The sequence below is a fragment of the Protobothrops mucrosquamatus genome, unplaced genomic scaffold, assembly GCF_001527695.2.
Source record: "Protobothrops mucrosquamatus isolate PMUCROS unplaced genomic scaffold, P.Mucros_1.0 scaffold633, whole genome shotgun sequence".
NCBI lineage: Eukaryota > Metazoa > Chordata > Lepidosauria > Squamata > Viperidae > Protobothrops > Protobothrops mucrosquamatus.
This window is the reverse complement of record NW_015386925.1, coordinates 325,852-337,891: the sequence shown is the minus strand read 5'-3', so window position 1 is coordinate 337,891 and position 12,040 is coordinate 325,852. Positions and strand designations below refer to the sequence as shown.

The 12,040-nt window shown below is 39.3% G+C and overlaps 1 protein-coding gene across 1 annotated transcript in view; it reads left to right on the top strand.

Annotated features, from left to right (window-relative positions):
* Nucleotides 1-10,856, top strand: part of KCNK3 (potassium two pore domain channel subfamily K member 3) — an 89,688-nt gene extending 78,832 nt beyond the window's left edge. The window contains exon 2 of the mRNA XM_015817747.1: nucleotides 9,949-10,856. Within this exon, the coding sequence (XP_015673233.1) occupies nucleotides 9,949-10,856 (908 nt within the window). The remainder of the gene's footprint in view (nucleotides 1-9,948) is intronic.
* Nucleotides 10,857-12,040: the final 1,184 nt, after the last annotated feature.

The following is a 12,040-nucleotide window of genomic DNA, read 5'->3' as shown; positions in this document are numbered from 1 at the left end:
TCATGGCCAGGTTAATTGTCACAGATGCTTTATCTCCACTTCCTCCCCATCCTCCTCACCTATTGAAATGCCCAGCAGCAACATTGCATTGCCTTTTTGTAAAAGTTTTCTTTCTTTTTTTTTAATGTTAAGATCAGGGGTGTCTGTGGATCTGTGTGTCAAAAAAAAGACAATTAAAGTTATGCTCCTTTTAATGTGGTTTGCATGCATATCCCACATAAAAAGGGCAAGAGCTTTGATTGCACAGTTTTGACTGTTATCTTAAGGTTGTTGGGTTTTTTTGCCCTTTCCTGCAAATACCTCTAGTTAAGATCAAGAAATTTGTTTTGTAGATTTTTTCTTCTTCTTCTTCTCCTTCTCCATTTCTCCCTTCCTCCCTATCTTTTTAAAATAAATTTAAGATTCTTGAGGGGAAATATGGTTAGCATCTGCCAATCTGCCAATTCTATACTCAGCTTTTCCAGAGTATCCAATCCATTTGTGGCTTATCTGTCAGGACAGTCCTTCTGAAAAGTAGACACAAGGTTCATATTCCCTGTGACAGGATAATTGTTGTCACTTTCATGCAGATTATTATTCGTAGCCTTCGTTAGGAATAATAATCTCTGGATACAAATAAGCCATTCTTAAGGACAATAACAAACACAGATTACAATTGTCCATTCCAAGCAGTTTTCTCCTTCCCCGTCCTGTTTTTTCAGAGCCCTATGAAAATATTAGGCCTACTCCCCATCTGAGGATCAGTTTTAGTACACCAGCTACACATTTTCCAAACCGAAACCCAAAATTACAGTCTTTGCTTTCCCTTGATGTTCCCAGAAATCAGAAAGTAATCCACAATCCAATTTAGTCCATTCAATTTCCTTCTGCCTCAGGGGATATTTTTCTCACTCTCTTAAACTCTTCTCCCCCAAAAAAGAGTGCATGTATGAAGTGGAGAGATGGTAACACAATGCAATGGTTTTGACTGGCAAAAGGAAACCTATAATTTATATCCATGTGCATGAATAAATAGATGCATTTATTACATTTTAAAATATATCACAACTCAGTAGACAAGACCTGATAATCAGAGGGGAATAGATTTAAAAATGATGAAGATCCAATAGAAGGCAATAAACTGTATATAGCTCAGGGTTGAACTGTGGAGTACCAGGTGCTCTCTGACCTTGATTGTTTTCTTGTAGATGTTTCATTGCCCAGCTAAGTAATATCATCAGTGCGAATGTGAGTGGAGTTTGCTGCCTATTTAGATGTAGCAGCTTGCCTTTTCAGTTTTGATGAGTATGTAGTTTTCTTCTTGGTAGTTCTCTGATTAAAGTATTGTTTTTGACGTGATTGTCTGGGCTGATCCTTGCTTATCTGAATGTGAGTTGCTGGAGGGGATGTCTTGTAGTCTTTTTGTTTTCTCTTAGTTTTTCGTAATTGTCTCTTTTAAATGATGCATAAAAGTGGTGTGTAAATGGTGGATATAGCCATGTTCTGAAAACATCTTTGTACCTGAATTTAAGACACTTGAAGGAGTTAAACACAGATTTAGATATTTCTATATCTTAACTGTGGATCTCCTTGGTGTTTCTTGGAAAGTAGAAGTCTGATTTGGATAGGTGATCTTAGCCAGCAGGGCAACTCTATAACACTGTTGGGCACAGATGGCAAAAAAGGAAACTGCCAATGAGGGAATGGCATGAAAGGTCTCCAAAGGTGGGAAAGAGTTACTTCCATACCATTATAATTAACTCTCTAGTCTCCAAGTCCATTATGGAGATGGCGGTATCCAACAAACTCACTGTAAAGCCCATCACAAAGATGGAGTTAATCCTGTGGAAATTTAAAGAATAAGCCCTTTTAACATAATTGAACACATGGTATGGCCATACCCAGCTGCAAGCATGAATCCTTCTATTGTATATCTTTTGTCTGTTTGCATTGCTAAAGCCATCAGGTCTTAGTCTGGTTGGTGCTCGGACGAAGCACTGGCTGGAAGCAGCTCTGAATGTCTGAAATAGTATTGGGAATGAACCATCACTCAGAAGCAACGTTGCCCAAAGTGGAAATCTCCTTAATTTTCTACTTCAAGGCAGAACGCCATGTCTTTCAGTGAACGCATTGTTCCTAAACCAGCGTAAATTGAACAGATAGGGGTTTTTTTTTGAGAGGGGTATCCGTAAAAGAGAACTGTTAATCCTCTCTGTACCAGCAGATTATTCTCTGTAAACAGTGATACTGTTAGGGCTTAACAGACTTAGTGAGGGAGGAGGCACTTCAAATTCTCATGTATACGACAACGGCCTGCTCATTTTGCTGCGTTGGATTCTGCATATCCATCCCAAATTCCAGCCACAACGGCGCCAGTGCTAATGATTGTCATCCTACATTGTAAATTCAGTGTTTGTGTTGCAAACCACTTTTCTACCTTCCTCCTTCTGATTGTAAATGGTAGGAAACTCTAAAAGGCAATGATAACATTTTCCTTGTCAGTCATGTCCGATTCTAGGGCATGGAGCTCATCTCTGTTTCTAGGCTGAGGAAGCCAGCATTGTCAGAAGACAATTTCTGTGGTCATTTGGCCAGCATGGCTAAACTCCAAAAGGGCACAGAATGGTGTTACCAAAGTGGGAAAGTAATCTATTAATCTGCTTGTGTGCATTTGTGTGCTTTTGAACTGCTAGGTGGGTAGGAGCTGGGGCAAGGAACGGGAGCTCACCCTGTTACGTGAAGCTTGGGTCTCCAGCTGACAAGCTTAGCATCTTTAACTGCTGAGCCATTGTTCCCCTGAAATCTAGGGATGGTTAAAACAGCATTTGCTTTATTCTTTCATTTCTATTGATTTTCCCACCTGGAGAAATTTGTTTGCCAAGGTAGGAACCTTTCTGTTTACTGATCATAATTTTCCATAAAGTGCTATGTATGCCAAAGGTGTAATATTGTTCTACTCATCAACACGTGACTCCATCAAACTCATTTTTTTTACACCTTCAGATAAAGGTTGTACTCATACAATAATCTTAAACATGTCACTTACAGACCTAGCAGCTGTATTTGCACATACTGGGTTAACATACGTGCTTGATTAATTGACATCTCCAAGTATCTATGTAAACCTGGAAAATAGACTCCTGTAATAGGTGAATTAAATATACTGTGTGAACACACACACACACACACAATAAATAAATCCAGGCAATAGTAATGAGAAAGATCTAGTGCTAAACTGCAGATCTCTTCCCATCTTTGTGGAATTTCTGAGAGCAGACATCTTTCTTGTAGTGACTCGGGGAACAACGTTGTTTCCCAGAATATTTTATAGGACTGAAGAGAGCAACATGCTGTTTATTGTAGCTTTGCTGCCCTTTAAATGGTCCCATTTTTGTTTTTGTTTTTGTTTTTAAAAAGGGACATGATAATTTTTGCAGCAAATTAACTGACAATTAACCACATGAATTTAGTGAGAATTAAGCATAAGTGTAGAAGGTGTTATCAGAAATGGAATGGATAAGAATTGTTTTGCATGCTCACTCCCTTTTACATGGTTGAGATGGGTCAGAATATTGTTCAACGTGGCCCTGGACCAACAAACTTGTGATGTGGGTGAAAGGAAATCTGTGTTATTTAACACTTAGAATTCACCCAAAATTCTTTCTGATCTCTAAATTTTCTATGATTTAGAGGTTGGTTGTTGCTAAACAGTTTCCACAGGGATAACTGTCTGTTGCAATTATAAACACCAAAGAGGTCTTGGTATCTTAAAACCTAACAGAGAAGTTTTGATGTACTACTTAATAAACATGTTAATAGTTCATCTAATTCAATTTGGCATTAAAAAATTCAAGACTCTTGATTATTTTTTTATTGTATGGCTTTCCTAGTGTCAGTATAAGTAAAATTTCCTTGGGACATATTGGAGCATGTCTCGCAAAGATTAAACATTTTAGTTGGGAGAAACTAAAATAGTGATTTAAAGTTCCTGATTTGTAAAGATAAAGACAAACAAAAAAAAATATTGCTTTTGGTCATGTAAAATTGGAGGAATTTCAAGAGCAGTTAATCTTGATGTCAAACTCACAAATTTTATACCATTGAAGAAAATATACAAGTGCAAACCTGCACAGCTTCCAGTTGCCCTTCCCATTAATAGTAAGAATAACTGCAACATAACAGAGATCAAATACAAGAGCATGATATGATTGATACTATGAGCAACCTTCTACAATCTGTTATAATGTGCAAGGACTACTTTTTGTCCCAGATAATATTTTCTTTTGTTGAGAAAAACACATTTGTTCTGCAGACGATCCCACTACTACACATGTGTGCATTTGCACACACCCACATCATTCCCTTTGTGCATTCTCTCTCTCTTCTGTCTGAGGTCATATTATCCTCTTAGAGTTTAATCTATCTGTAATTATGCCCTGTAATTGCAGAGCCGTTTTAAAGCTGATTTTACTTCCCAGTTTTCATTTTCATGGATCCTATCTATAAGTATATTTCTAATCATCCACCAGGAAGCTATAAGAAGGTCAAGAAACAATCTCCTAGTGGGACACTGCTATACTAGCGATCACTTCTGAGGACCAGCAAGTGGCAGAACACATGCCTTGCATGCAGAAGAAACCAAATTCAATCCTTGGAAGAACCACCAGTTGAATAGACCAGAGTAGAAATCCTGGCTCAGGTGGACACAAAATATCATTTGGTCTCAGAAAACTTCCCTGATTCCAAACAATGTAGTTTTATTCAGCATCTGAGCATGAATAACCTGCAGAAAATAGGTTTTGCTAATAAACCTATAAAGTAATGTAACTACCAGTATTTCAATTACCTTGTTTCTTCTCTCATCGTGAAATTTTAGACTAAATTTGAAAAGTGGATTGGAAAAAAATAATAATAGAGCTTTTTTTTTAATTTTACCTTGGGCTGTAATCAAGATATTTCCAGATTGTAATTATCCTCTGTGAGGAATATATTTATTATTTAAATCAATGTATAGGGTCACTTGTTGTGTCCTGAGCCTGCAAGAGTTGACAGCAGGCTCAGAATTGTTGCAAATGGTCCCAGGCAATCTCAAAAGCTGCCCGGGACCAGACAGAGTGGCGCCAGCCTTGTGCGCATTCACAAGGCGCGAAAAGGGTAAATTCCTATTGGTTCACACTGTCCGGGTTTCAGGCACTATAAAAGGCCTGCATGCCTTTTGCTGCTTGCTTGGTTGTAGGAGTGTGTAATAAAGAGTTTGTTGCTTTCACCATGCGTCTGCGTCACTTGCTAGCGAACCGAAAACACAACATCACTCATCTCATAAATGCAACTATAGGTAGGTAACAACATATAAAAACAATAAAATAAATTAACAAAGAGTAAAAAGCTATCATGGGCACTGAGGATAAACCTCAACAGAACTATCAACAAAAACCTCTCAACAGACCATCTAATTTCCCAACTTCCAAACTCTGGGACACTTCCAGTTCTTCAGTACTTTATAAAAGGCTGGCAAGGTCCAGATCAATCTAATCTTAGGGGATGTAATAAGGTGTTTCAGAAGGCAGGTTTTGCAACAAAAAAGGCATATTTGTGGATGTGAATAATAGAATTAGAAAAACAAGGGATTGAATATTCTGATCTCCATCTGAACTCCATGTATTTGTTGAAAGCTTTGGACAGCCAAGAGGATCACTAGGTCCACACATTCATGTCTACTGATGAGGAGATCAGTGGCCATCTATGAATTCTGTTGAATTCCAATTCAATTATTTTCATATTTATTTCCTTTGTTCAGAAAACTTTCATTTGCTACGCTTTGCATGTTACATTTTAAAGCTACACATGTTGTCTTATTTTAGTACTTTTTCATGTTGAAGAATAAAGCATTCTGCAGAAGGATTCCTCCCATTGGTATCCTATTTGTTTTGCACATTAGCAATCTTTTAAAAATAAGAAAATTGAATAAGTGGCTTTCTTTCCCAAACATAAGAAACAATTTCAGGCAACGGAAATACTTCCTCTCATAAATTCACCCCATTGTACCGTGTTTTCTGCTCTCTGCACTAGAGAAAAGAAGAACTAGAAAATATGAGTCAACATGCTTTATTTTTTTTTAAAAAAAAATATCCACTAAGTATTTAAATAAATAGGTGCTTTAATCCTCTACTTCAAAGGCTTTGTTCCATTAAACAAGCAAATACAGTATAATTCAAATCTAATTATATTTTTATATTTGATGAAACTGCTGTAGATAACTCATATTCTGGCTTCTGAAGGCAGAGAAGTCATGACTATTTTGATTTGCACTATTGACTTTTTATTAATATCCATGGTTTTGTTCATTTGTTGAAATATTGCTTCAAAACCATTTAGCTGGCTATTGCTAATAGGCACTGATATTTTAGAGTACAAAAATTGCAGATGTTTAGTACAGAGTAGAATTCTATAGTGGATGTTGCTCATATTTTAAAGATTAATTTTTCTTACACTCTTAAACCAGCAACTGGTTCCTATGAGAATCAGACCTGGCTAAAATCCTAGCTTGTGGATGTGTTTTTCCACTCTTCAGTGCCCCCTTTATTGTCATTTGACTCCACCGGAGTTTAGGCTTTCTTGAATCATCTTGCTTTAGAATAGCTTTAGCCCTGGTGGACCAAACTGGGAGGAAGGAAAGATTGCATGCATGCTAATCCTCTATTATATCATTGTTTTTCAAATATGGCAATTTTAAGATGTGTCAGCTTCAAATCCCAGAATTCTCCAATAGCATCTGGGGAATTCTAGGATTTGAAGTCCAAACATCTTAAAGATGCCAAGTTTGAAAACCATGCTCTATTACAGGGCTTTTCAATCTTTTCACCCATTGTACTACTTTTAGGATATGGCAAGATCCGAGTACCACCAGTCGCCTACCAAGGTATCAATAACTTGATGACCCCCCCCAAAAAGGAAAAAAGTGATGAAGTACAGGTAGTCCTTGACTTACAACAGTTCGCTTAGTGAGTGTTCGAAGTTACAATGGCACTGAAAAAAGTGCCCCCCAGGCCACAGCCGAGCAAGACACCTGCCTGCCCACCTGGCGGTGCTCTTCCTCCTGTCCGAGGTTTTCATTGTTGTGAGCATTTCTGTTGAGGATTGGCAGTGGGGGTGGGGTGGGGGGTGTTTGGTTTTTATTCCCCCGTCTGCTGGGTGGTTGCAGCAGGTTTTGGTCACTTCACATGACCCTGGGATACTGTGACCATCATAAATATGAATCAATTGCCAAGCATCTGAATGTAAATCACAAGACCCTGGAGATGTTGCAACATTCCAGCTGATCAGCGCTTCTGGGCTCAGCAGAAGCACCAGGATCAGCGACAAGGTCCAGCTGGAGCCTGGCGCTGATCCTGGCGCTTCTGCTGAGCCCTGACAGCCCTGCAGCTCCACCATCTCTCTCTGCAGTGCTGCCACTGGTTCAGTTCATTCCCCTCCCTCGCTACCACTTTTCTAGGATGGTCGCGTACCACCTGCCAGGTACCAATGTACCACAGGTGGTACCCGTACCACTGGTTGAAAAGCCCTGCTCTATTATACAGGGGCAGCCTTGGAGCTTGGAAGAACGGGAAAAACCCTCAAGATGGTGGCCATGCCTTTATGACTGAAACCTCACCACATTTTTACCTGTATTTTATGTGGTCATGGCCACCACCCTGAGTTTCTTGGCACCCCACCCCTGATACTGTCACTCTTTTCCAAGTCATTTCCAGAATTTGTACAAATGGATGAAAGATGTGAAACAGAAAACACTGCCTTAGTTTTTAGATTAATGAAGGAAGGGGTGTCTGTTAAAGCTGAATGTCTCTTAAATTCAGATTTAGATAATTGCCATAATTGATGCCATTTGCGTTAATTAATGTATTTTGCATCATTATATAATTGATATCATACATAATTTGAATCATTATATAATTGATATTGTACATAATTTGCATCACCATGTAACTGCAAACACTTTGATGCAAATGACATGCATTATGTTAATTGTCCAGACTGCCTCAGAAATAATAGCCTATCTATTATTTGAAGTCCACACTTATTTTTTTTCCTTGGTACATCTGAAATCTAAATAAAATCAAAGTTTTACTATAGTTTTACTGGTAGACAATGCACTGCCAGGTTCCTTAGCAATTCCCTTCACATCTGGGAACTCCAATCTATTTTTCTGTCAGATTTTGACTAGATTTCCTCAGAAAAGACATATTTCATAAAACTAGTCCTCAAGGAAAACTGTATTCTGTTTAACCAGATGCTGCTTTGTATGACTGCCATCACAACATTGCTAATATAGTAGAATTCTGGCAAGATTGGCAGTCATTCCTAAGCATTCTTATAGGAATAGAAGCTGAAAAACAGCTTATATAGCTTTAAGGTTTGGTCCATTATTGGTCTATCCAATAAAATGGTAATTACTTGCTTATTTTTCCATAAATGAAATTGATGTGTTGGGCTACAGCTATTATAATCCCCAGCCAATCACATTAAGATTTGTTGGCCTGATGTTTGTATATTTATTGAATGTAGGTTCTTTAATGCAGGTGCAATAAATGAAACAACTTTTTTTATTATCTTATGACTTAGTTTTTTTAATGCTGAAAGGATATAGGTTTCAGATTTGGAAAGAAAGGAAAAAAAATCGTCCTATGATCTTGTACAAATGAAGATTTTTTTCCCTAGAAAAAACAGGTAGCTACTGACCCAGAAAAGTCTGAATTAGTATTGAATTGGTCAAATAAAATGAAATGTTAACTATTTTCAAGGTGTTTGGGAAATGTTTTGAACCTGTAACATATTTGGATTGGATCAAGAATGTCTGAATTCATATCCTACTGATCTATTGTAACCCCAGATTTATCTGGATGATGATGATGACGATGATGATATGAATTTATATGTCACCCAACTCATAGCAATTCTGGGCAATTTCTTGGGGTTATTGTTCTTGTTAATTATTCTTGGAAATAATAGTGAGCTATTTCTGTCAGCATTGGTTGACATCCATATAGTAAAGATCGTGTAAGTAAGTGCTATTCTTTGCTTCTACACATTTCTTTTGCTGATCTGCTAGCTGTGAAGAATAATAACTGCATTTATTCTTATTTTCTTATTTTCAAGTTGCAACCTGCCTCCTCATATGGTTGAAACTCTGTTGTCACATTTTGGTAATCATGTTTTCAGGGGCCTTCAGGGGATGGAAAAAAGGTACTGAAAGCATTGCAGATAACCCAGGGCCATAGGTTATCCAACCTGGCTTTTGAATGTGTTCAAGATTAATCAACTCTTCAGATGTAATATAAATTGTACAGAGTAGCATAGAAATTCTCCTCATTCAGTTTTATATTCTCCTTACTTGGCCATCTCAATGATGCTTTCAATACACATTCTGATCAACTCTCAGATCCTCATATGATTAACTCAGTTGGGAACCCATAATCACTGTTCTTCTTTGTACCATCCCTTTACCATCACTACCCTTCCCTTTAACGTGTGTGTTTCTATGTATGTGTGCGTGTGTGTGTGCATGCGTGCATGCTCCTTGCTTGAATGGAGGCAGCTTCAGCTTGCAAACTTTGGTGGTGTGGCTTTGTGTGCCAAGGTGTGTGCCAAGGTTGTGGGGATAGAGGGTTGTGGGTGCAACATGGTGATGGATTATTGTAGCTTCTCCTGGCTGTTGAACCAAAAGCAGGTGCACATGGACCAGAAGAGGAGGACTTTGGTACAGATTGCTACACCACTGAGTTTGCAGGCCAGAGCAGTATCCCATCCAGCTGCGATTCCTCCCTTTTTTCAATCAACATTTTGAATGAGGAAGTGACACACCCATCACCTATCAAGCCAGAATGAAAACTCTTCCTCTTTTCTCCCATGAAAATGGTATTCATAATCTATGAGGTGCTACTGACCAGGTTGCTTTGTTTTTTTGTTCCACAGGCTATGGACATGCAGCCCCTAGCACTGATGGTGGGAAAGTCTTTTGTATGTTCTATGCGCTGCTGGGAATCCCACTCACCCTGGTCATGTTTCAGAGCCTGGGCGAGAGGATCAACACCTTTGTGAGGTACCTCCTGCACCGCATCAAGAAGTGCCTTGGCATGAGACGGCCAGAAGTATCAATGGCCAATATGGTCACTATTGGATTCTTCTCCTGCATCAGCACCCTTTGCATTGGGGCTGCCGCATTCTCCTACTATGAGAATTGGACCTTCTTCCAGGCCTACTACTACTGCTTTATCACCCTCACCACCATTGGTTTTGGAGATTATGTGGCCCTTCAGAAAGAACATGCCCTCCAGACCAAGCCCCAATATGTGGCCTTCAGCTTTATCTACATTTTAACTGGGCTGACAGTCATTGGGGCCTTTCTCAACTTGGTGGTGCTCCGGTTCATGACCATGAATGCTGAGGATGAAAAGCGGGATGCGGAACACCGGGCACTGCTCACCCGCAATGGACAGGCCAGCAGTGTACATACAACAGACACTACTGCTTCCTCAACAACTGCTGCATTAGGGGGCATAGGGGGTGGTGGAAGCAGCAGCGGTAGAGGAGGACTCCGAAATGTTTATGCTGAAGTTCTCCACTTCCAATCTATGTGCTCCTGCCTCTGGTATAAGAGCCGGGAGAAGCTGCAGTACTCTATCCCCATGATAATCCCCAGAGACCTCTCCACCTCTGATACCTGCATGGAACAGAGCCACTCCTCCCCTGGGCATTACCCAGAGACCCCATCCAACAGATGCTTCTGCAACACTCAGCGTTCAGCCATCAGCTCTGTTTCCACAGGACTTCATAGCCTCTCAGCCTTCCAAGGACTTATGAAGCGCCGAAGTTCTGTGTAGAGACTAGGAGTCCTTTTACAAACTCTCCTTCACTACTGAAAAAAATAAAAGGCAGGCATGAAAACCCAGGTGGATATAAATGACAAAATACAATTTTGAATTTATAAAAATAATTTAACTATAAAAAAGGAAGAAAGAGCATGCACCTAGAGAGTGCACAATAAACTGATGGGTCAATCAGTGGGTTAGTTATGAGGGGCAATCTCCTGGGGAAACTGAACCACCAGTCTCTAGACCAGGAGCTAGTAGTGGATTGTGTTAAGTTCTTCTGATGATGAAGAAGGGAGAAATTCAGGTTGTCCTTCCAAAGGTCTGGCAACATTAAGTTGTCTCTTCTCCCCAAGAAGGAGACTCCGCACTCCTGTTGCTGTGGTGGAAATTTTAAACTTGTTTTGCAGCAACTCCACAAAATGTGAAACTTGAAAATAAGGCTTTGCACCCTTGTAAAAAAATGTGTAGAACAGGGTGAGGTGGCTCTCAAATTGAGTGTACACATCTTAATTTGTGCCAAGGACTGATGGAACAACCTTACATTTTTTTCTCCAGGCCAGTCCAATAAAGTGGGATGAAAGGAGGGGAAATAATGCTAAGTACAGCTCTTTATCCTCCATTTATTTTATTCCATCCATTTCAAAAAGAAAGGAGGGGTCTTTTTGCTGGCTTGTCATTGAAGGGCCATCCATTGGGGGAAACCATTATGTAGGAGAAGTTAGAAATCTTATAGAGGATGAAGAACCTGGTCCTGATTAGTTAATACACAAATGACATCAGTTACAAATGGCACATGTATGTACAAATAGTGGCTTTTGCTACATGGTTGGCCAAATATCAGCAAAAGCTGCTTCTTATTCATTGTATCCCATTCACATTTATGACATTTATTACTCTACCACCCTCCAGAATACAGCACTGTGCAAAGCAGTATCCCATTTGTATTTCTGTGTTTAAATGTACACAACACAAGCTCATATGCTCTTCTGCAAAGCTTTCACACAGGCAAATCCACTCTCAAACTCTTGGCCAACTTCCTTTTCTTACTATCTCTAAATCCCACTGAATAGAATTAAAAAATATCTTCTATATTTTCCCCTTTCTGGTCCTTTCCCCCATCCTCACAGGCTCTGTTATCCCAGAAAGGAATGCTACTACAGTATACTTCCCCCTCAAATCTACCATTTTTGAAT